At 44.1% G+C, this 25,800-nt stretch overlaps 1 protein-coding gene across 3 annotated transcripts in view; it reads left to right on the top strand.

Annotated features, from left to right (window-relative positions):
- LOC309585196 (alpha-protein kinase 2-like) overlaps positions 1-24,584 on the top strand; it is a 34,322-nt gene extending 9,738 nt beyond the window's left edge. For 2 of the 3 annotated variants that reach the window (XM_082301734.1, XM_082301735.1), the window contains 9 exons: positions 2,801-5,618; positions 7,571-7,718; positions 8,388-8,515; positions 8,613-8,648; positions 10,049-10,323; positions 10,444-10,532; positions 10,775-10,992; positions 11,825-11,873; positions 15,447-24,584. In XM_082301734.1, coding sequence (XP_082157860.1) covers positions 2,801-5,618; positions 7,571-7,718; positions 8,388-8,515; positions 8,613-8,648; positions 10,049-10,323; positions 10,444-10,532; positions 10,775-10,992; positions 11,825-11,873; positions 15,447-15,681 — 3,996 coding nt within the window. In that variant the 3' untranslated portion in view covers positions 15,682-24,584. The remainder of the gene's footprint in view (positions 1-2,800; positions 5,619-7,570; positions 7,719-8,387; positions 8,516-8,612; positions 8,649-10,048; positions 10,324-10,443; positions 10,533-10,774; positions 10,993-11,824; positions 11,874-15,446) is intronic. The other variant, XR_014227282.1, reaches the window with a different exon arrangement.
- Positions 24,585-25,800: the final 1,216 nt, after the last annotated feature.

Genomic DNA, 25,800 nt, shown 5'->3' with positions numbered 1-25,800 from the left:
TTTTTATTTCACATAGTAAAGACTCAAGATACATAAATACTATTAAATCATGAATAATCTTATTGTCGCAAATTTTTCTGATTTGAAGGTGTGTAGCTAATTGCACAGAAAAACCCCATTTATCACAACAAAAGCTTTTTCCAGTTGCACATGCTTTTCTTCATCTGATTATTTGGGCAAAAATGTTTCCCAGTTTTGGGTTAGTGTCACAGTAGAGTGACTTTAGTCTCACCGCTGGGGTGTCTTCAGCAGTCAAAAATCACTGAATTCTTCTTCCTGAAAAATGTTCATAGGTTTCTCTGGTTTTATAGTACATAAAATTCCAATACCATTTGAGGAGCACATGATGTCTTTATGATGGGGAATACCCCTCACTGGAATTAACCTCCTCAGAGCTTCCTGACAGGGTGTATGGCTGTGGTTTGCCAGAGGTCTTGCTTGATTTTTTTTTTTCCCAAGTGCAGTGCAATAATTTAAATCCCAGAAGCCTCTTAGCCAAGAGCAGCTGTCAGGTTCCTGGCATAAATTTCAGAGTGGCTGGTTAGACTCCTGTTGTGCATAGCCAGTATGTCTTCATGTCCGTGGCCAAAACTTTACATTGGATAAAAAGTGAGTATTGGTGTACACAAAAGGGTGAGAGCTGGACACAGACCAAACCCCCAATTTTAAACGTGTGTATGACAGTGAAATTCAGGTGTAGGTTCAAAATTACGTGGTCTTGAAAATGAGCTAAACAAAAGCATCCCACCTGAATATTGTTCTTTTTTTTGTAGCACTAGAAGAATGTGGACAGCTTCTCACAGCACCCATATAGTAAGCCAGAAATTCCTCAGAATTCTGCCTGTGTAATCTAAGAGAGGCAAGAAAGAATCTATTGCTGCACATGGGTTTCTGTTAAAGTGCCCTGGGGTGTTTGCTGGAGCACAGCGTGAGACAGCTCTGCGGGAGCAAGGGGAGGGGCCCACAGCAAACCCCACAGCTGTCTGCTTTGGAAAGGTGTTGTATTTTCCCTGTCCTCGTGGGAATCAGGTGTGCTGAGGGGTACAGAGCAGTCACGGGATCACAACACCAATGACCCAAGGATTTACACTTCCCCTTAGCGCCAAGTGCTCGAACTGGAACAACCTTTGCGGTGCGTCTTGTGCAGCACCTGCTGTGCTGTGTGACTTCTCCTTCCGGTAGACAGTCAAGGTGGGAGGCTCCTCACTCCTCTCATGACCTCATGGCCTAGCCACAGGTAAAATTCTTTATTTACCTGGTGATTCAAAGCAGCTTCATAATAATAGGTCCAAGACGCCAACTGTGCCAGCTGTGTAATATTACATAGCGTACAGAGAGCCAGGAGGCTTTGCTGGGTTTCATTGAAGAGCTGGTCTCTGTTAGCAGTCAGCTAGCACCCTGTCCCTGTCAATGTTAAGTGGTCAGTGTTCAGCACCCTGTCCCTGTCAGTGGTCAGTGTTTGGACAGCACCCTGTCCCAGCCAATGGTCAGCAACCTTGGGTCCCTGTCAGTGGTCAATGTTCAGCACCCTTGGCACAAGGTGCTGCTGTCACTCCTGGGTTACAGAGCCATTATTCTGGTTTTGTTCATGTTAGAACAGCCTGTTCACATAAAATTTGAGAGATCCTTGGTTTGACCTTCCCAAGACAAATTTATGTCACTTTTAGATCATTTTAAATTTTGTTATCCGAAAAGGAGAGAAGCAGAACTGACACAGAAGTTCTGGGTAGTTGGGCATCTGGCTGAGATGAGAGCTTGGCATTGCTAGGGAATGGTCTGGGCCTGAGCCATGCCAGAGGGGCTGTAGTTCTGTGTCAGAGCAAGCAGGGGAGTCCTGGTTGGAGTAACGAAGTCATGATGCCAGCCCTACTCGTTCAGTAGGATCTACCATAGGAATGGCAGATAACATCCCATTTTGTTGTCCATGTCTTAAGTTGGCTCCAGTCTTACCTGGGAGACACACCAAGAAAAAAATCCCGTAGAAAATCTGTACCGCTTTGGAGCATGGACTCCTGACAGCTGTGCGTGGTTAGCCTGTTGCTCTATGTTTTTGGCAGAGAACTCACTTTTCATCCCTCGAAATATTATAGTTCTTCCTCTTTTCCTGCTCTTTCTGAGCAGGAAAAGCAGGGTGCTGGCAGGATGTGCCTGTCAGTCGGCAGGATAAAGCTCAGGTCTTTTGTTTCACCTGCCTAAAGCAGTTGAAATAGCTACAGGTATTGAGGTATTTCAACTACTCCAAGGCAGATGTGCCATTTAAGGCAGGGTGTTATTTTAGGAAAGGGGAATTTGAGTGGCACTGCATGAAACAGGGAAGTGGAAAGACCCACTAAGTACTGCTGGACAGCAGCATAAAGTAAAAGCAGTCCCAAATGTGGCAGATTTGAGAGAGCTGAGACCCAGAGGCAATGACGTACTTTTTGTCTGTATTCTAGGGATGGTTTGTTACACTCCATTTGTGCAAACAGAGGGATATAAATGTAACATGGAGACTTTATTTACAGAGGAGAATTACCTTGCTAAACTATTTCTACTTAAAAAACAATGAGAATCTATGAGGTAAAATTAATCAGCTTCGATATAAATCCTTCTCTAAGAAACAACACTTTCAGACTCAGACCCAGGAGGTTGATTTCAATCCATTACGTTGATAGTTACAAGTCAGAAACTTGACTATCGACAAAAATCTTTTTAAAAAGTAAAAAAACCACCAAAAAACCTCAACATTCCAAACCTTCAGGCCTGTGTTAAGCTGTAGTTCTAATTTTTAATTACATTGCTCTATTTTTCTTCTTTGAAGAGTCAAGGTGCTAATCTTACCCAGGATTGTGAGAACCTCTGTATGCAGCCCAGAACAGAAAAAGAAGGCGTCTTCAGGGCTTGTGAGAGTGTGGGAACCAGCCAGCTCTCTGCTGAAAACACACTGCAAGTAAAGAATGCAGATTTACAGACTTCTCTTCACTGTGCTCCTTGTGAAAAGAAAGAAGGTTGTCACCGACAGGACTTCTCTAGACGAGAAATTGTTAGTAATGGCAAAAAATCAAAGAATGGCATTTCCCCTTCTCCTCTGTGGGATATGGACTCTGTTCCTGATAAACAGGAATGCTTGTGTGCTGTTCTCTCTTCTGCAAAGCTGTGTGATGAGCCAGGGGAGGGAGAGCAAAGGTCTGGGCTTGACATACTTGATAGCAGTAACCCAGATATTCTCTGCAGCCTATCAGCTGATGAGGCTGTGTCTGAAGCTAATTCCAAATCAGTCCTGGAATCTGGAGAACCTGAGTGCAAAGGAGATGCTGATATATCTGCAGTGCATGACAAGCTGTGGAAACTTCTTCATGAAGATGACTCAGACTATCAAATCCCATTTGAAAACAGAGGCATCACAAGTTTAAGTACAAGGCTGACAGATGTCGAAGTCACAGAACTGAACTTTGTGCAGGAGACCTGTTCCAATCCTCCTTTGCCAATGGATTTGATAGAAGAGCAGGCACCCATCACAGAACCAGCTCATAACCCCAGAACTGAGAGAGCTGACTGCAATGTTTCTGATATCCTCCTGCAGAGACTTGAAGCATGTGAGAGTGCATCCGTAAGAAACATTTGTCTTGCACAAGTGGTAGGAACAGATGGTGTGTGTCTAGATTCTGGCACTGGGAATGAGAGGGAAATGCCATCCATTTGTGTTTCAGCAAACAGTGTCCTCTTAAATACCCAGGAGTGCTTGGAGCCAAATCCAATGGCCACGGACAGGAATGGATCCACGGTGGCTTGGGAAGGGAAGCTTGCTGTTAATAATGCTGCCCAAACATGTGAAGCAGATTCTCCTCAAGGGTTACAAAATGCTCAGAGTGGTAATTTACCATGTTCCAAAGCAAACCCAGCTGACATATCAGATCTCTCACGTGGGACAGTTGGACAATTACTTCACACTAAACACAACGTATCCGTGATAAATGAGTCTGTACCTGGAGAAGGCTGTCATTTTAAGGACTGTTATCCAGTGAGAGGAGAACTGGCTTATTTGCCTGAAGAGAAAGACATTTTCCCCAGTGAAAGTAACAGTCAGTTTACATATGCAGAACACTCTTCTGTTAACACCATACATAAAAGTTATGAAGTGAATTTACAAGAAAAAGGAAATCACTCAGACTTGAATGCACCAAATGACAGCTACCATCTTTCAAAAGATAATGGCTGTCAGGATTTTCAAGTTGTTTCTAATGCACAGAAATACAGTTACATAATGCAATTGCCTACTTTAATTAAGATTCCTGAAACCATAACACATAAGAATCTACCCCAAAATACAGACCAACTGACAGAAATAGCAAAACAAGAAGGGGCAGTCACTCCCCCTTCTGGGGAGCCATTTTTAAGAGATTTTTATCTGGAAGTGCCCAGCTGTGAACCATGTAAACCAGGAGAACAGAGAGAGATTTGCATACCTGAGGAACACAGGGCTGAAACTTCCCGTGACTCAGGAGTTAGTCAGGTTTCAGAGAGTCAGACTGCAGCTTCCCCTTGTAATACAACAGAACAACATTTATTTTTTGTTGACAGCACCTTCAAGTCTGATGAAGAGTTAAAAATAGATTCTTCAAAGAATCGCATCTGTGCAGCTGGAAGTGTAACATCAGCCAGTGCCCCGCTGCCCAGGGAGGCTCAAAGTGAGCACCAGAGCACAGCATGTGGGGAGCACAGAGGTTCCAGGGATCAGCTACATTCCCAACATCTGCTTGGAAACAAAACCCTGCCCTTCCTCACACCTGTAAGCCACTCAGAGGGCCTTCCCAGTGAATCTACAGTGGCACGTCCTGGCACAAGAAGTGACGGAAAAACTGGATCCGTACAAACTGGAGTCAAAGTAAACGGAAATTTAACTACACTGGAAACTTTCTGCAAGTCATGGCAGGGTCTGTTCCAGCGGGTGCCTGGAGAAACCAAAGGGGAAACAGCCTTGTGTGAAAATGAACATGAGATTCCAAGAGCTACTGAATGTAACCCAGAAGAAGCTGAAACAAAGGCTCCTTTGCACACTTTGACTGGCTCCCAGGCTCTGAAACAGATTATGAATATTAGCACAAAGCAGTCCTGTCCTGACCTGATCCGTTCCAGCAAGATAACTGAGGCTGAGAATTCAATTAAGTCCACTGAGTATGATAAAAAGGAGGAAGTCAGGACATCAGAGAGTGTAGTAAGTGGTTTAGTTAATTTGCCACCAGTTGATTCAGGGAACAACCAGTGTTTTCAAGAGCAACCACCCCACAGAAGAACTCAGTCATTCTCTTTGGCATGGACCACACTTGATCCATTTCCAGTCAACACGGAAAGTCAAAGAAATCAGGAAGGGTCAAAATCCTGCCAGACACCACTGACTGCTGCAGAGCCTGAGCCCATCAAATGTAAAGAGGACACAACAAAGAGCGGGCATTTAGCTGCTGGAGCTAAGAAGAAGTTACCACCAGCAAGTCTGTCCAAGAAACCCAGGCTGGAGGAGAGGGGAAGTGTGAGCAAGGGTCCCAGCTGCGTTAAAAAGTCTGTGAAGAGCGAGGCAGGCGTGATTCATAAAGAGGATAGAAAAGAGCAAAGGAAACTCATTTTGAAAAAGGATAGCAAAGGTAAGAGAAAACTGATTTTCTTTTCTGTCCTTTCCCATCATTCTGGCTACAGTACAAAATTCAGATTCTTGAAAGGCACTGCAAGCCTCTTTCAGACTGACTCAGTCAGCTAAAGGTGTCCTACCCTCATGGAGCTTTATTTCCAGATTTGTGCATTTAGTAATGAGTGCTGTTCCCATGCCACAGAGATGAACCCTTTTCCCAGCTGGCAAGTATATTCAATTCATGGATTTTGTAACCTGTTTGAAATAGTTAACTGCCTCATTTGCCTTTTGGAGTAACTTTTCAGGGATGAACAGCATAATGCTACCATGTAACTACACACCACGTAGCAGCTGCAAGCCCAGTACTTGTTCTGGTATCCCACAGGACTGTGTTCCCAGTTACGCTCCTACCTTGCAGCTTCCAACTGCAATTGTCCCCTCTTGGTTACTAAAGGATTTATTACTAGCAAAGTATTATTGCTAGCAGTAGGGTACCACTGATAAGCAGTGTTTTGAGGTCCTGTGTGCTGTCTTCTGACTGGTTCTGCATTGCTTTGCCCTGCTGCAAAAATGACACAGATGAAATGAGCGATATTAAACTGATAGAGGAAACATCTAATTGAAAGGAGATCTGGGTTGCTGTCAGAGTCTCTAGAAGGTTGGTAACACTGTAGCAGGATTGCGACAGCTGGGTGCATGAGGGATTTGTTGTTTCTACGGGTAGTTTGCAAAGACCAAGGTCTTATTTTTACCTTTGGACATGACATTTCATGTTCACATCATAAAATGATTTAATAGGTCAGAGCAAGACTGAACGGTGACTAAAGGTAAGCTACACAACTGTGAAGCTTTTCACACACTCTAATTACAGTGCAGTCTCATGAGACTTCTACTTTTCTAATCACATTTTGAAAAAACCCAGACTTTTCCCTGTTCAAAGATGTGTCCTTTGCCAGGGAACCAAATGTGTGGGAGGAGAGACACATTCCTTCAAAGCACAGCAAGCGAACTGCAGTGACTGTGCAATGCCTGACCTGTTTCCATTACTTGGGGCTATGCTTGAAAAATGTTTTAAACATTCAGGCTCCATCATATTACACTGAATTTTCTTCAGCTGTTTCTGCTCTGCTTCAGTCTTGACTGAAGTATGTCTGTGCTCTAGACCATTGTTGTGGCCCTTTCCCCAGCATTATGGGAAGGCTGGTTTGGTTGCTGTGGTATCTACTCAGTGTCCTTTTGCATTGTTTCAGCTGCAGGAGGGAAGACTGTGGCCAGGGCAGGAACCTGGAGCCATTGGTTCTATTTCTAGAGCTGTCACGTCCTGTCTGTGTCACTTTAGCCCTGATACAGCAAGGTTCACATGGCCCAGGACTCAGGGACTGCCAGTCCAGTGGGGAAACCTGGTCTGGATGGGGCCTGGAACTGGGAATGGGGGAAACCATAGCACTGAACTGCAGGTGCCTGACCCTTCAAGTGGGTGTTACTGGAGTATTACTGCAGGAATGGGATCTTCGAGGGACATGTGCCATGCCATCTCATTCAGAGTGCAGCAGCTCAGAATTAAGACATAGGAAATAAAACATTTTGCATTTTACATCTCTTACATTGAGCAGGGATGTGTCACTTGAGGCGGGGCTGTGTTGTGATCCCAAAACCTTTCTCTAAGTATATGTCGATTCCCTTTCTTTCCAAGCTCCCTGCTCACACCATGCCCACGTGCAAAGACACTGGAGTGTTTTGTGAGGCAGTGAAAAGTGTTAGCAGAGATCCAGGCTGGCAGGATCTTTTGGGACTTTCTCTCAAAGGCTGTGATCAGCTAAAAAATTCTACTAGTTATGAGTATTGAAACACAAGAACTCATAATTACTTACCAGGGATTTCAGTGTTCATATTCTTAACATGAAATGCTAAAATGCCAAAACAATATAATTGTCTTCAAATCCTAAACTGTGGCTCTTCTGTTTCAAGCCCCCAGGCTGCTGAAGAAGATCCAAGCAGAGTTGTTCCCCGACTGCTCTGGCAATATTGAGCTGTGCTGTCAGTTTGGTGACATTCATGGTGACTCCACCATTACATGGACTAAAGATTCCAAGGTACTGGCTCAGCTGCAGAGAAGGTAAGGGAGTGTTTCTGAGGAACTGGGAGTTTCGGGGTAACTTTGCTATTCACAGGAAGCGAATCTTCTCACAGTGCATTGATATTGGTCATAGTTTGTGTTCCATCACCTCTCAGCCTGTTCACAGCCAGTGTCATCCAGATTTTAAACAAATATCAAAAGAAGTTTGAACCTCATTTAACCTAGAGAAGGGTGGAAATAAAAGCTTCTTAAGGTCATTAACAGCATCCAGTTTTTCCATTTTAATGAAATGAGTTATTTTCCTTGTAGCAATACTGACATTCTGATCTTAAAAACCATTTGGAATGTTTCAAAAATACAAAGTTAACATTACCCAAAGGGAAAAAAAGAAGAAAATATATTTCCATCAGAATGCACACTTCTGAGAAGATGAAAAACTTTGTAGGAAGGATTCTTCTTAGTTGTTGTGTTAAGTGGAAAGAAAAAGTTGCATGAATTGGTTAAAATTTCCATTCTGATTATTCTTGTTTTAACTCTTCTGCTTTTGATTGTTGTATCGCTCTATCCATTGTAGTATCAATACATATCATTATCTGCTGAATAATTGTGCTGTGTTTTAACAAATAAACAGTGCAGAGAGATCAAATTTATCAGTTTTTCCAGTGATAACAAGTGAAATACATGATAGCACAAAATGCTCTGTTCCAGTGCCCAGGATGACTCTCCTGTCTCTCTGGCAATAGCTGAAGCCAGTTACCAAGACCAGGGAATGTATTATTGCTGCTTGAATAACATGTATGGAAAGGTGACTGCTGAGTTTCATCTGACTGCTGCAGGTAAGCCTCAGTTTACAGTTTTGATTAATAATAATGACAATGACAGTTTCCATTTAGAATTTTTTACTACAAAATTCATTTCTTTGTTTTCTTGTAGTATTGGAACGTCTTTCAAGTTTTCAGAGTTATGAAGGTAAATATAAAGTGAGGTAGCATTGCATGGCATCATACAGAGACACACACACACACACAGAGCACTGGCAGCTCTTTGGCACAAACACATGGTCCTTGCAGGTCACCTGCTGTGTAACTGTACTCCAGGAGAAAGGCAAGCATGAAGCTTTGGAATGCTTTCCCTATGTGTTAACTGGTGTTCAGTGACACCTGGCATGTGTCCTGTGCTGCAGCTAAAGATAGTGCCTTGCCAGTGGGGTTGTCATTCCTGAACAGCCTACAGAGATCCAGGCTTTCAGTTGGCATGGTGACTTTTCTTTCTTTTCCTTGAAGAATTAAAATTAAGCATTTATTTCCTTGTGAAATAAAGACAGGACTTTTCATGTAACAGCACTGTATAACTTTTAATCAGAGAATTTTAGGTGGAATTAAGGAGTCTTCTAATTCTGGCCTTATCCATGCAATGTTTCCTCTGTGCTTCAGAGAGGGGGGTAGTGGACAGAGCGTAAACCAGAGGTAAATGCAGGGGCAGCTGGAAAGACTTCCTTGTTGTGTAGCTCTGTTCTGTTTATCTTCTTCACTGATGGTCCTTCAAATGTTATGATTAGAGACACTTGAAGTGCAGTTAGAATTTTTTAGTTTCTCTCAGTGCTTAACTTTTTCTCCCCTTGTCTCTGTTGGAGCGGTCACAACACACACAGACAGCGCCTCTTTCAAGGGCCAAAAAGCCATTTATTAAACAAAACAGCCTCTTTCATACACCTTTTGTATGTTATCATGCGTGTTACATATTCACTGGCTGCTAAACTACCACAGTAGACTCGTTGGCTATTGCTAACTACAACATGCTACCATTGGCTATCTGTAGCATAAGCATTCAAGCAATCAGAAAAATAACAGGTGTGGATATGTTGCTGTTTTTCTCCTTCTATAGTTTAACTTTCATGCTTCTGTTGACACTACATTCTCATGAGTAAAAACTAATTGTTTTCTCTTCTCATGGACTTTTCTCACAGTCCTTCTCTAGCCGAAGTAACAGGCCTGAGCCATAATTTTACAAAGGCAACAAGGCCTTCATTTTATAAGGTTTTACTTAAATGCCACATCCCCTTACAAATTTTTTTCCATTTGGATTACAGTCATCATTTAAAGGGGTGAAATCCAGGATATTCCTTGATTTCATCTGTAACAGACTTGTTTGCTACACTCTGTCTTCTCTCCTTATGATCCTGATCTGCCACCTTTCTTCATGCTGGTTTTAGATCATACAGGCAAGCAGCTGCCTCTCTGGAGCAGGGTCCCAGCCCTCAGTAACACAAGTGCTTCCACTGAGCATTTTTACCTCCTCTCTGGAGAAATGCATCTACTCTCCCATGCCCACCCCTCCCTGTGCCTGCAGAGATTCCTGTTGTGTTTTAGGTGTGGAAGAAATCGAATTCATGCAGTTGATGTTCAGAGAAGATCCCCTCAGCTCCAGCTACTTTGGTGGGACACTGCATGGAGCAATAATGACAGAGGGGATGCACTTTGGTGAGGGGATGCACCGCAGAGCCTTCCGCAGCCGTGTCCTGCAGGGCCTGGCACCCGCCTTCACCCCCGGCCACCCCTGCGTGCTCAAGGTGCACAACGCCCTCACCTATGGCACCAAGAGCAGGGACGAGCTGCTACAGAAGAACTACAGTCTGGCACTGCAGGTGAGCTGCCCCTGGCCTTTGTAAGCCAGAGTTGTGGGCAAAAGCTGTCCTCATATTCAAACAGATGATCTGTTGAACGTTTTGAGCAATATTCCCATAGGCATGTCTGTTGTAATACAGGAATGCTATGTCCAAAATACTGCAAGAGAGTATGCAAAGTTATATGCAGCTGAAGCTGAACCCTTGGAAGGCTTTGGAGAAGTACCAGAGTGAGTATAAATATATATTTTATATATGTATATGCTTATATATACTGTCCTGTGCCATGGCAGCCCACTGATTGCTAGGACTAAAGAGGAAACCTGGGAACAGTGTTACAGCTCTTCCATCTTGGTTTAGAGTTGGCAGCTGTTCATTCTCTCCCTGAGGTCACTGGCCACTTTTGTCTGTTTCTTACTCCCTCACTGAAAGAGGTCTCAGGATTTTATTAGCTTCTGTCCATTGATTTCAGAATCATTCCGATTTTTCTTATTCATCGCCCCACTAATAACATCCCCTATGCCACAGTGGAGGAGGAGCTGGTTGGGGAGTTTGTGAAATACTCTGTCAAGGATGGCAAGGAAGTGAATTTCCTGAGAAGAGACTCAGAGGCTGGCCAGAAGTGTTGCACCTTTCAGCACTGGGTATATGAGAAGACCAATGGGAACTTGCTTGTCACTGACCTGCAAGGTGAGTTGTCTGAGTAGGGGCAATTTTTATCTAGCTTATGTTCTTGTAAGAGGACAGTTTGGAAAAGAAAACCAAATCTTACACTCTTAATGGAAGAGTTGTTCTTTCATGTGTACCTTAGTGAATCAGTATGAGCCAAATCTGGCTTTTGTCTCACCACCCGGAGATTAATGAAATGGCTGCTGAGTGAAAGACTTCGGGTGACAGTGACACCCTAGTCCTCCCCTTTTTCTTGTATTTAAATACTCACCAACAATCACTCAGCAGTGGAATGCTCCACATTTGGGTCCTGGCTAGTTTTGAAGAAATATATTCCTTTAAAAAGAAGAATAGTCAAGAAACACCCCCATGTTTGCTAAGTGCTGCCTCAGCTCTCATGGGTATGACTCCTCCTCAGTCCTGCAACGTATTTGGGACAGGGGAAGACAGACCTTTCTTGAAGAAAAACAGAAAAAGCTGGAATCTTAGGAAACATTCTGTATTCTTTTACAAGTGAAGGCAGGAAAGTTAGCAACAAGGCATCTAAACAAGATCCCTGAAATAATTTAAAGGGAGAAGAAAGAACAAAATCCTAGCACAGGAAACAAGCTGTGCTGTTGATCACCCTGACAGCTGTAAAATAGTGGCATGAGCCTGACTTCTAGAAACTGCTGGTGACACAGGGAACATCCTCTTCTTAACTGGGGTGCTTTAAAATGCTTTGAAAAAAATGTGACAAATAATGAAAATGTAAAAGGTGACTCAATAAATAACACTTAAGGCCTCCATATGTGAAGATTGTCCTAGAAATTCCAGTGTAAGCTAAGCTCTGTGTTTCCTTGCTGCCTTGCAGGTGTAGGGATGAAGTTAACAGATGTTGGCATAGCAACCCTGGCCAAAGGGTGAGTGAATGTGATTTCTCAGCAGCATGGCTGTGCTTTACTCATCTGTCTCTTCACAGTTAAATGTGGATGGGGGAGGGTGTGCTGGAAATTCATTCTTGCTTTAACTTTAGAAGAAAGCAGTCCTCATCTAACTCTTTAAACTTCTTCGTGTTCATAATTATGGAAACCCACCTGTAAATGAAACACATTTATTTTGTTCTGAAAGAATGGGTGACCCTGTAGATTTAGTTTTGCTTTTCCTGCATGCCTCTCTTGAAATGGGCTTGTCCAAAGGGCATTTCACAAGTGACATGAAGGGTTCTGCTGACAGCAGGTAAGGCTCCTGATGGCCCATCAGCTGGAGCCCAGGGTAAAAGGCAGGCTGGAATCTCTCCTGTAGCCAGCAAAAGTGCCAAAGCTTTGGGATATGTATTTGTGACACAAGCTTTTGTAAAGACTCTTCTCTGTGTATTGGCCACTTCCCTGATAAACAAGGACAATTGTGAAGGGATTTGACGGTCTCTCTCCCCTTCTCTCTCAAAAACAGAAATTCTGAGCCTTAACAAAAGATTGTTCAGGGCATTTCTGGAGCCTGTTTTCTAGTGGTGTTGCAAAGGCTTCAGCTCTTTTGGGGAGACTTAAGCATATGTGTAAAGATGTAGGCCTGTAATATTCTAACTTTAGTCCACTTCTTTTAAGTTAATTAAGGCTTCTAGTTATACCACAGGCCAGCACAGCTGTGGATAGGAGTAGGCAGTGGCTGCTGGACAGGGAAAGGGGATGGGGGTAAGTGCTTTAATTTCAAATTCTCCTTTGAGAATCTGGCAGGAGAAAGAAGATCTGATCATATATTCAGCCTTCATTCTAAATTGGACCTTGTCTGTATACCTGGGATTCAAGAAGAAACCTCACAATTAATAAAAATGTGATTCTAGACTATTCTGCGTAAATCCTGAACATTTGCAGGCTGGCATCAGTTCAGTTAGACTGATTTACTCTTTCAGCTGTGGATCCAAAGTAAAAGCGGTTGAAGTGAATGTACATCATCCTGTTACAAACCAAAGTCATAAATATTTTATTTAGGCAACACTGTTCTCAGGAATCAGAAGATTTATAAAAATGCTTTAGTGGATGTTGTCCAGCTCACTGTGGGAAATTACTCCTATAAAAACACACATTGGGGAGGAGGAAGGAGAAGTGAGGAAGTGAACGTACAGTGCAAGCTGTAGTAAGGATCACCTCAGGCATATAGAAAGGAAAATACTTTCCCTAAATGAGCAACCTCTGAAAATGTTGAGTGTCATTTTGTTTATTATTTAGCTAATGATATTTCTGCAAGATGACAGATTTTTCCTGGACCTGTATTTTGTTTTCATGCTCCTTCATGGAAAGAAGACCTCTGTATTAATGTCTGCAGTTGGATTTATAATTCTATGAACATAGGTGGGGAAAAACAACTAAGTGCCCAGGGCTCCTGTGTGTTGCGGGGTCTTGCTGCTTTGGGCTGTGTTCAGCCGTGCTGCTGAGAGGTAGCCTGGTCCCATGAAGGGAGGACACATGGTCCTACTGAGCCAGAAATGCAGAGTGGGATTGGTGTGGCTTGAACTGTGCTGGCAGAGAGGACACAGAGCGGATCTCTTTTGTACTCCTGAGCAGAGTCCGCAATGAGTGGAGGAAGGAATTTTGATCTTTTGTCCTTGGTCTGTGTGTTTTGTCAGGGAACTGAGAAGCAGAGGAGCCCAAAGCAGAGTGGTGTGGCCCAAGGCAGTGTGCTGCAGGAGCTGCAGTGCAGTTCTGTCAGGAGAGGGCGAAGCCGACCTAGGAACAGGAACGCCTGGGAAGCATTTTTAATGTGGCCACAGCGCCGCACCAGAGCCAGGCAAACAAGCCTTTAAATCAGCTACTCTGTAGCTTCTCTGGTGAATGGAAACAAAAATAACGCAGCGCGGTGTGTGGCTCTGTGCACGCAGTGGGCAGAGTAGGGCTGTGCACAAGGGCCCAGGGATTTACCCAGGAATGGTGCACACAAAGGAAGGAATCAGGAGCACGGTAACCCATGGTTGTGGTCATTAACAGGAGTGCTGGTTGCCAAGTCTGTATCTGAAAGTCTGCCTGGTTCCAGGGCACTGACAAGTTTAGCTTTACTCCACATGGTAACAAGGGGCGTTGGGGAGTTTAGGCCTGAGGACAAATCCAACATTTCCCCTTCAGATTTAAGGAAGATTAGGTTTGGTTTGGTTTGATTTGGTGCTGGATAGAAGAGATTCTCTTGCTAAGGGCAGGTGTGTTTGCCTGTGGAACTCCTGTTCTGTGTGTGTGTCTGGCGCATCCGCCAACACAACACATACCTGTGAGCTCTTGCGAGCAGCTCAGTAAAGTCTGAAGTCTCTGATTTCTCCAGGGGAGCAAGAGAACCGCTGATGATCCTGCTGGACTCCAGGATATAGTCTTGAGGTAACAATGATACTCCTCTTCAACGTCCTTTGGTTAAACAAACACACAGCTTACTTGGAGAGGAGAGAAAAATCCCTTTGAGGTTCACCTGCTGTTCAGAGCCAGCTGAGTGGTGTCTCCAGAGCAAGGCTTGTCTGTCAGCAGGAGCCCGACCTTCCCAGAGCAACAGTATTCTCTTTAGCACTCTGCAGTTTGCCTGAGGAAGGAGGTTTTCTGGATGCTGGGAATGAGCATCCTCTGTTTATTTCAGTACCAAATCTTGTTTGGTTGGTTCTGTGTAGTGACAACTCATAGTTCACCTCTGAGGACACTGGATGTCCAGCAAACGAAGAGAAGAGGGTAGAACAGGCAATGATTAGGTTAAAAAAGGAGAGGAGCACCCTGTCCTTTCTTCTCCCTTCTCTATCCTGAGAATTTAACCAAAATTACTCCTCTGAAGAGCAGGTGCACCTTTTAAAATAAGCTGATGCAGCTTAAAAAGCAGGCCCTGGGCGGACTGTCAGCAACCAGAGGCAGGGTGAGGAGAAGAGAGGTACACGTGCCCTGTACCTCTCACGGTGCGAGGTACAGTGGCGGCTTAGGAACTGTGGAGGCTGGATGAAACTGCCTTCCTCAGGAACATTCCTTTCTTCCTTCCCCAAGGGGCTTGGCTCCTTGAGATCCTGTAGGCAGCCAGGGGAGGGGAGCAGCATAGCATGGAAATGATGTACAGATGGAAACAGCTTCTGGTTCTGACAACACCTTGTGCAACAACCTTGTCTCTTCATGGTGGCCAACAGAACTGTTCACAGAGAATGCTGTAGCATGGACTTCATTTGTGTGTTACTTAGAAAGGGAGCCAGCAGACAATTTTATTCCCAACTAAATGCTGTGAAAGACAGTGCCAGGACCCAGCCCACAGAGCTTTGCCTCTAATGCTTTCCCTGCTTCTGTCACCACTTGTTACCTGGTTTCCCTCATGTCCCAATGACCCAGTCTGCGTTTCTGTGACAGTCAGTGCTTCTCAAGCCAGCATGGGTAGAAGAGACTGGCTTAATATTTTCAAGTTGCTTATGAGTCAGCAGTCATACTCTCCCTCCCTGTGCAGAAAATGAATCTTTAATTCCCATTTAGCTTTTTTTTTCTTTGTTACTACAGATACAAGGGATTTAAAGGCAACTGCTCCTTTTCCTTCATTGAGCAGTTCAGAGCCCTCCACCAGTGCAATGAGTACTGTGATATGCTGGGGCTGAAATCTCTCCGAACCACTCATCAAAAACAGAGGAAAGCAACGTCCACTAAAAGCAAAAATCTGCCAAACTCATCAACGGTAAAGAAAATGGTGCCCAAGAAGGCGAGAGAACATAGAGACTTCATTTCTTCAGAGCACTGAGTCTCACTATTCCATCTTGTGAAACTACTCTTGAGGACATGGAGCAGTGACAGGCACCAGTGGCCTGAGGTGATAACTTTAGTCTTTTGCCTTTTGACATTGTTTTGGAATCATCCTGATGCTGATGCCAGCAACAAAGGAAGGAGCTGATCCTGTGCTCTTGGTGCCTGAGACTAATCCATCTCCTGGATTTTCTTACAACCCTTCTGTGGATTGGTATTGGAGAAGAACATCTTCTCTGTGTCTACATCCATGGCCCTGTGGGTTCAGCTGCTATGGAAACATCAATATATTTAAGATGCCACTTATAAGTACAAGTATTGCACAGTACTGTTGCTCAGGCTGCTATAGAAAAATTGTTTTCTTTCCTAGATTTTTGCATATTGTAATCCTACTATAATCCTACTCTTATAATTTTTTTCTCCCACTTACATGCCTTGTATTAAAAGACAAAGCCATTCATGATTGGACATACATGTCTTCCAATCCGCTCCCAAATCAACATCTTTATGGTCTTCACAAAATGATGCCATCAGCCTAAAGATGGTCAACTTGTATGATTCTCCATAAAATTCCTTGCTTTCCATGCAACCTTCATTGGGCCTACAACCCTATGTGATAGTACTGCTGTGCGTGCACTGATCCTGTTGAAGGACAGGTTTGGGGTCTGCATGTGGCCAAACAGCTCCCTCTGCAATAACCCATTCCATCCAGAGGAGATTTCAGCACCTGGGAGCAGTTTCAGATGAGTAAGTGCAGTGACAGAAACCCTCCTAGCTGCAATGTTGGTATCACATCCAGGCTGGGCATGCTGGGCTCCCTGCGCCGTTAAGGGAGGACTTCCAAATGGAATTGAGAGCAAAGTGCAGGTCAGCTGAAAACCAAACATTTGAAATAGGTTGGATTAACTGTGCCAAAAAGGGTCTGTGTGTGTCCATTGAGGGCAAAGGAGGCAGGGTCAGACAGACATCTGCAGTTTAAATTCCTGCTGTGACATGGAATGAAGTTCTCTGGAGTAGTTCCAAAGCATTTGAGATTTTAGTAGTTCTCTGCTAACTGATGTGCAGGAAACCAACTACTGCAGAACTAAGTGTTGATGTGAAGTTTTTCAGATGGTAGAAATGGATCATTTTACCTGTTCTTTCACAGTTTTTAGTGCTTTAAAAACCATTGAGCTGCAGTGGTGATGTTTTTCTAAAATGCCTGAGGCATTTCAGTGTCTATGTCCATATCCACAAAATATTAGACACGTAACTCTTAAGTTGATCTTTTTTTTCCAAAAGATGTCTATGTTTCTTAGAACTTTCTTGCTCGGTGGAAACTGGGCTCCTCAGTCCCTTCTGAAGTAGAACCTTGGATCCATTTGGAAATGTCACCTGAGTGTTCAAGCAGTCTTCGTGGTAGCAGTGGGTGAATCAGAGTCCATTGGTCCTCCATGGACTCAAGGGGACAGTTTGAAATCCAGTGGACAGTGCAGGAAGTCACTGTGGACTCTGGGTCCAGCTTCAGAGCTTAAATAACCACCTCACTTACTGAGAAAGTCAATGGGTATGGAAAACAGTCAGCCTGGGCCTGAAATATGAGTCTGGAATGCAGAAGAATTTTCTCTAAAACTGGAAAATTGGAAAACTTGTAACCAGAACATCTGCAGTGGTTTCAACCTTTGCAGAAGGATAGACCTTTGTCATGGAAGTTTGGTTATTCTTCACATTTCCAAAGGGAAAAGCCAGACTGCAAGTGTCAGGGTGTGATTCTGTGCCTGGTCTTGGCTGAACAGACTATTGCCACTCCATGATCCCCATTCCCCAGTCATTGTGCATACATGTATGACCCCAGGGCTCCGCAGGAAGCAGCTTCAGGAGGCAGCTGATGTATTTGAATGCTGTGCCTTGAATAGTTATCACTGGAAGGAGGTATAAGGTGGAGGGAGGACCCCATGAAAAAACAGGTGGTATGATTCCCAATCCTTTCCTTCTGTGACATAGCAGGAGAAGTTTGTATGCAGTTGTTACTGGAGGAGCTTTCAATGTAACTCCTGCAGCTTGACCTCAGATAACCTACCAGTGAGCTGCAGGGGTGCAGATCCATCGTGCCGTTTCTTTTTTCTTACGCTCAGAAAACTTTAGTATATGTAATTCTTGTGTGTGTCTTGGGAAGGTCATGTTGCTCTACAATAAAAGCCTCAGTACAAAGCTTCTTATTTTTGAGCACAGTAAAAGGGAGAATTAATCTGCAATGCTCTCCTGCCACAGAGCACCAGGGAAGTTTGGGAACGGTGTGCCCACATGGATATTTGACTGAATTTTTAAAATGGGTTTCCTTTAATAACATCACAAACAGAAGCTGGCAAGCCTGCACAGGCATTCCATAATGGAGCCCCAGCAGTGGGGGATTCACGTTCTGCATCTCAGTAGGAGTCAGTGATGTAGAATAGGCTGTGATGACATTGCAAATCATAGAGCTAGTCCAAAATGCCAGCCCTAATCTCCACTCTTTCTGTTCATGTGATATGGATACTGTGCTCAGGCAAGGAACACACAAGGCTTGCTGAGGGGGAGAAACAGTAGATGTTTTTCAAATCAAAACATTTGTACAGGCTCCCCAGAGAGCACTGCTGCATGGGGAAGGATGAGAGAGCCTTCCTTGCCTTCTCAGCCCAAGGCTAAGGAGAAAAGTCACTGCCGTGAAAACATGATACACAGGGCCTTGCAGACACCCCACTTCTGTTTTCCTCCTGCAAAGGCATGGAAAAGTCTTGGACAGCAGGAGAGTGTTGGCTTTGGGATCCTGAGGTTGCTTGTTTTGCAGCCGTGGCAGAGCAGTGTCACTGGATAGTGTTGATACCTCGTGGCGTTACAGGTGCCCAGTCTGTGCCAGAGGGTTTGGATCTGGCCCACTACATCAATCTTTCCAATTCATTTTTCTGCTCCCTGCAGACAACGGACTGGGTCTGACCTTATGCTGTGGGTCAGCCCAGCCCAAAACTCTCCCTTTGCACCTTTTCACTAAGGACCTGCAGCCTTTTTCTGTTTTTACAGAGCTAAAAGCTTGGCACTGACCAATTTTCCTGTTCTTCAGATATGCAGTGAGAAGGCATTTGGTGTTGTGACAGGGACACCTGGGATCAGGTGGTGAGAGCTGAGAATTCTTTTAAAAACATCTAGACTGGAACTGAGTTTTAATATACAACACTGTAGTTTTTCCTGCAGTACACATTGCTAATGACTGTTCCATGGCAATAAGTCATGGAAGAAAAGAAGGTTTAGGGAAGAAAAATAAGTAACTCGTTGAAGATGTTCGGTTGGGAAACCCTGTGTAATAAAATTGGTTGCACATGGAAACAGTTTAATCCGTAAATGATAAATATCACGTACTCCTCGAGGCTTTCTTCCAGCAGGACTCTGCACCTCACAGCCATAGGAAGCTTCCCGTTCCATGTGTATGCTGGGTTACTTAGAACTAGAAGTCAGGAAAGGTGAAGTTTGGAACACACTGATGAATATTAAAGTTACTGCTTCCATTGCAAATTAGAGCACAACATCCTGTGAGCCTAAATCTTGGACTCTTCCGTGGGATTTAGGCTCCTCAGTGCACTGCTGGTACCTGGCTTTCATTAGGCCTTTGAAAGTTCCTATGGATGATGCCTACTGTTTACAATAGTGTTCAGAAGAATTTCTGTGAGGAAATTGTGACCGTTCCCAAAACAGGAGGTTTAGAACATAAGGCAAGCGGCTTGGGCATGGTGGGACGCGAGCAAAGCTAAAAGCATTGGATAAATGGTGTTTCAAGTTAGAGGCAATAGATTTTTATCAGAATTTTGGGAAGTGTTCTGTTTGAAAAATGTTGTGAGCATCTCAGCCAATTAATATTCCAAATGTATGTTGTAGTTTGGTGCCAAAGTCAGAGATGGAGTTTCACCCCACTGCCTAATTGCCATCAGTTTTATTGTCCTAGTCAGTTCAATGGGAAAAAGAAAATCACAAGCTGACCTCTCAGAGGTAAACGCAGCCCTATTAATGCCAAGGAAATCCACTTTCCTAGTGATGACAGTATAGTGATGATTCCTTAAGATGTCTGGTGTGCTTTACAATGGGGATCTGGAAGCGCTTGTGTCAGAGTATGGATTTCTCACATATTCTGGTGCTTTTGCCTCTAAAAGAAGGAGCAGAGTCATCCTGCTGTACATGTACCATGGTTGTTTATTCCTCAGCACAGTGGGAAGATGTACTGCCAGAGGTCCCAAACCTTCCTGACGTGATGCTTTGTCTGCCAGGAACTATTTAGTGTGATAATGGCGTTTGATAGACTGGACACAAACACCATTGTCACACTCCACAGCTCTGGGAGCAGGTCCTTAGCCCATGGAAGGAGTCATGGATGCACACTGCAGACTTCAGCAGAGGGGGTTTCAAAGACCTGCAAAACAGAGACAAGACTGGGTTGTGCATATTTATATGTGGCACATCGGGATTCTCACAAGGAGGTGGGACACAGGATCCTGAATTGCTTTGAGGTGAATATTGTGTCTCAGCTAGCCGTGGGAATGTAAAAGCTAAGTGGCTCTGAGTGCCTTTGCAGACAAGGGAGATGGACAGCACCTGGAGAAAGTAAACTGTACTATTCTAGAGACAAATTCCTGAGGACAGGGATGAGTCATTCCTGCAAGGGCCTGTGTCTTCCTCTAATTGGTGGAGACAGCCCAGAATCAGCACCAGACTTTTATAGCTATGTCAGACCTGAGGAATCACAATGCTGGAGATTATATTTGATTTTCATATACTTGTTTTTAGCAGCATTTTTGAGTAGCCCACATACAAGACAGCCAAGTTGGTCTGTACTCCTGGTCCCACTGCCCCTGTGCTATTCCATGCTTGTTCTTCTGGGACACATCAGCACCTGTGCATCAGGGAATTAAGCTCTAGGATCCATAGCTGTGGTGGTCATCTCTGCACAGGCTGGGTGTTTCAGAGTGTTTCTCTGTGTGTTTAGCCTGCTAGCCAAATAACATTTCTGCATACTCAGTGAGTAGAAAACATCCCATAAAAGATCACGTGGACTAAGGAGTGGATTAAGAGCACACAAACATGCTGCACAGGGATTTGTAATCCATGGAAATTCAGTTATATGCCATCATCACATCTGAATGCTGCAGAGAGGCAGAGAAAACAGAGAAGGAGGAGCACATGGAACGGAGGAGGCTAGAAACCAGGGCTAGGGTGAACAGCAGTAACCTTTTTTTTTTGTAGCTACTGAAAATTGAACTTTCTGTCTCAAAAGAGACTCCTCTGTGGACTGGTTAGAAGCCCCTTGTGAGGGGATGCAGTTGTCTTTTTGTGCCAAGAGGTGAGAATGGGATGTCTTGCTGTAGTGCTTTTCAACTACCCTCTCATTTATTTTTAAACTCAGAAAGGCATTCCCATTTTACATACTGGGGAGAATTTGCTGCCCATGTGTAGTAAACCCAGACTCTCCAATAGTCTTCTGGATCTGGTTCTGCTTTAGCAACAGAGTGTTAAGGAAGTTAAAGCCCTCAAAAGGCTCATCCTCTGAGAACTCCTCCCTGGGCTTAGCCTTTTCATCAATCCCTTTTTGTGCACGGAGCACAGGGCTCACAAATTAGCCCACTCAATTCTACAGCATCAAACGTCGAAGTGCCCACAGAAAGGTGACACTAAGGCACCCAGATGAGCTGCTGCCCACCTGTAATGACACACCTGAACCACCAGCCTGTTCTTCACAATGTAACAGGGATCTCCTCACCAATCCTCACCCCATGATCTAACTTTTTATCTTATCTGGATCTTTCCCAATTGTAATATAGTTCAACCAGTGTTGATAGGTCAGGGCAGACTTAGTAGGGCTCTGGATCATTTTAATTGCTGATTTACATCTAGTCAAACCTCAGGGGAGAGTTTGTGATAACTCAGTGCCACGAGCTGGCAGTAGAAGCTGGGTTCTGAGTGCCCTTGGCTGGTGGACAGAACAGCAGAGAAATGGACCTTCACTGTCTGGTTACCAGATCAGGCTGTTTCATTTCTCCAGCGTGATGATCACAACAGTAATAATCTAGCATTCCCATCCCTGCCACAAAAGCAAGCCTAGAAATGCTTGTGCATGGCTGACACCCAAGGGATTTTCATGTTCCACTGTGTTTTGAGTCTGTAGTGCTGCAGTGGGACAGAGCTGGGCATTTGAGCACACACACAAAACAGGCAGATGTGCAGATCCACAGGTCAGGCTTTTGTGCAATCCCAGCTATGAAGGAGACATGAAAGAAGGAGAGGAGCTGCAACACAACCTGAGCATCACATGGTACTGAGTCTTTGGAATTAATGATGGCAAAGACCCAGTCATGCTAGAACATTCTGTCAGGCAGGATGCAGCTGTAGCCCTGAGGTCCACGGGGCTGGTTTTGGTAAGTGTGCCTATCCTGCAGCTGATGAGAGTGAGAAATTAATGCCACAGGGACAGAGGTGCTGTACCTGGATTTCTAATTCACCTATGTTGGTGTCTTCCCTTACCTTTCCTCATACACGTTTTACTCAGCTTTCTCTGTGCAGCAGAGGGGAATGATCAGGCAAGATCCTATTAATGAGGAAAAGCCTGGCAATCCTGTGCAGAGCAGGAAAGCCCAGCAATACTGGCAGAAGGACTCGACTTCACTGCAGAACATGTAAGGAGAAAGCAAGGCAGCTGATGCCACTGCAAACAGGCACTTTATAGTCCCACAGCTGCGTGGAAACTTCCAGCAAATAAACAGGAATATTTCCAAGTCAAAAGATAATGAAAGAAAGAGAAATGGCCACTAGTTTTTAGTACTGCAAGGGAAAAAAACCCAAAACAATGGGACAGTTACAAGGAGAAAGCAAAGCATAATCATCAGAGAAAAATCCCCTTTTTGCTTCTCTTCTGCTGGACATGTTTGAAGAACATTATTGGGATGTTCCAATGCAGAGGAGCATTGTGAAGAACAAGAGGGTTTTCAAGAGGGTTTTTCAAGATGGGTCGCAGAACCTGTCCTTCCCGTATGGCCAGACTTGGAAGCATTCCTGTTCACACCAGGAAGTCCGTCAGCTCCCCCATCACCCCATTTTTTAAAAACAGTAAACGTTCAGGGTGGTTTGCACTGCCCTAACAAAAGCCTAATCTCTTTCCAAGTGCAGGTAGAGATCCCTAGGTCCAAGACATTAAATCCTGTTATACTACACAGCTGAGCCCCGAGCATGTGTGGATATTTTGGTATGCTGAAGTGCTTAGTGTTGGAAATCCACCTGCACTATATTTGTTAATATATTTTAGCATTTCCTTTTCCTCACATGAATTGAGCACAGGAAGACACTTACCATCAGAGACAACAGCCAAAGGGTCCTCTGGTGTGTTGTTAGGGCTTGGCAGAACCAGGATTCTCTCGCAGGACATTTTGCTGACTGTCTGTACTCGAATCTTTGGAGTCCTGGTTTCTTTTCTGAGTTCCCAGCAGTGGGCAGCTGCTGCAACCTCTGCTTCCAGTGGACACCTTTCCCTCTCCCTTTATGGGATCCTGAGGTTTTAAAGTAAACAATTCATTCTTGCTCTGATAAGTCATATTAAAATATTGATCTGGGGGAGGGAGATGACCCTCGCTGCACTGAGCTGGAGTCACCTTTAGTCAGACTAAAGAATGGAAAAAAAGCCCTGAGACCTCAATTTTCTCTGTTCCTTCAGAGAGAGCACATGTGGGGAGGGAAAAATGCAAAATATAAGGGGTTTCAGCTCCTTATTTTGCTGAACCCTGAGATGGATTGTTTATTCTGGCTGCATATTAATTGCTTACTTCTGCCACTGAGACTGATTTCATCTCTTCCTCAGGTCACAGCGCTCATCTCATGTTCACTGCTGGGGCTTGTCAATCGTTTTTCTGTCTTAAATTTTAGTGTACTGTCTGCTCTGTGTGGGAATTTTCAGACTGCACTTTCCAGCACACCTAGGAGGTGGGGGGAAAGCCTGGCTTCAGTTGAGCCTGTCTGAACACTGCTGGCAAACTCAGGAACGGCACACACCTCCCAGGTCCTCATCCAACAAGACCGTTGCATAAACCTCCACATTTAGGGCCTGATGAATTTCACTTTTTTGGGGGAAGGCTAAAATAGGGTTTGAACCTGAGATCTTCTCTGAACATAAAATAAAGTCACATCTTGGGTATGAGAACCTTTGCTAGTTAACTAAAAGGTGTTTCATCACTTACTTCCATTACCATACTTCTGTTCCATTAGAACATTTTGGAACAGTCTGAAGTAGTAGTTTGGGGGTTTAGAAACCAAAGTTTTTGATATAAATACTTCAGAAAAGTGAGGAACCAGGTCACTTTACTGATTTTGGCTGGATGTGTCCATCCAGCAGCAGAAAACCACCATGAAATCAAATCTAGAAAACATTCTATGTCTCGCCCTCTCCTCCTGACACCTCTTTGTTGCCAGTTGATGACACGTCATTTTTGCTTAAGGCTGTCTTGGACTGCAAATGTGTCATGGCAAGAATAATCTGCTGTTTCCTAAAATGCTGATTTCTAATCCCGGTCCTGTTATACAAACAGTAATTCCTCATTTGGGACTGGTGCATGCACACAGTGTAAAGATGACAGAAATACTACTATTACTACTAGTACTACTAGTAATAGTAGTAGTTCAGAGTCTGCCCTAGTAGTAGAACAAGGTTTGGGGAAAGTAGGTATCTAGAAATGAGCTGTACAATTATATCTGCATCCCATGTGCAAACTCCTTATGCTACTCAAAGTATGGATGTGCATTCGAAGTCTACAGAAGGTATCTGACAATTTGCTTAATCAGAAAAAGAGGACAAAAGTCCTCAGATTAAAAAAAACCCAACCAACCCAAAACTGAAAAGCCACGTTGTCCAAAATTAGCAGAGAGAAACTAAAATGTGCTACTTTTAATCACGGTGGAAACACCACTTACTTGATATTTTGTGGGTTGTGTTTCTGGGGGAAAAAAAAAGCAGTTTCCCTCAAAATGAGGCTCTGCAACTGTAGGTGAAGCACTGGTCACTCCACAGGGAGCCTGAGGAAAGTCTGGAACTGCATTGCAACATCCAGTACTGCTGCAGGCTGGTTGAGGTCCAGTTCTCTGAAATGAAATGCCAAAGTATTGGGAAATTCCTGGAAAAAGAAAAGGAACTGGTTTGTTTAAATGTTACTAAAGGTGACACAGGGACAGATAATGCAACATATGTTGCACATGCACCTGAGGGCCAGATTCTTCCCGTGGAAATATGTAGCTATGACCCCAAGCAAAATCACCTAACTTTGAAATGCAGTCTAACTTTGAGGCTGACACTGCTCGGAGCAGAGGACTGAGTCCTGTGATCCCAAAAAGTCCCTTCCAGCCTAAATTATTCTGTGCTTCCATTTTATAAGCAGTGCTCCTGGTGAGTAAGGTGTCACTAGACAAAGGACATGATTTGATCCATACAAAAGTTCTTTCCTCACATTTTTCTTATATACAATGTGGAGGATATGTTAGGGAAATGAAAATCACAGGGATGGTGTCTTTTCTGTGTGGAAACAGTGGGAGAACAGCTTCAAAACTGAAGGAATAGCTGCAGGGTTAATAAACTGAGCTGTATCTTTGTGGCTTTACTCCAGCACATAATCAATACTCTTCAACTGATTTGGGGCTGGCTATTTCATCCATGGAAAAATCCTGTTATGGTCCCACCAGCCATGGGCATGGCTCCCTTGGCTTAAACTTCCAGACAAAGCTGGGTCAGAGATTTAAGCCGGAATCTTCTATGGAGAAGAATGACACTTATCCAACAGTGGAACTGAATTTATCCCTTTGCTTTCTTAATGTCAGTGACTCTATGCTGACTCACATTGCTTTTGGATATGGCTGTGTAATTTTTGAGAGGACATTGCTACAGGGATTCTTAGGCTCAGAGTAGACAAAGGTGGTGTTTATCAACTTATCCCAGAGTACTGCAACATTCAAGGGGCGCGTTTACCACGATTTCATGGACAGAGGTAAGGGCTGCGAGTGCTGGGACAGCTCAGATCCCCGAGGAGAAATGCTGTGATCCTTGTCAGTCAATGGCCACTGGTTAAAGATTACCTGTGCTGGTCAC

Source organism: Coloeus monedula, assembly GCF_965178545.1.
Source record: "Coloeus monedula genome assembly, chromosome: Z".
NCBI lineage: Eukaryota > Metazoa > Chordata > Aves > Passeriformes > Corvidae > Coloeus > Coloeus monedula.
The sequence above is the reverse complement of the archived record's forward strand: the minus strand, read 5'-3'. Positions and strand labels throughout refer to the sequence as shown.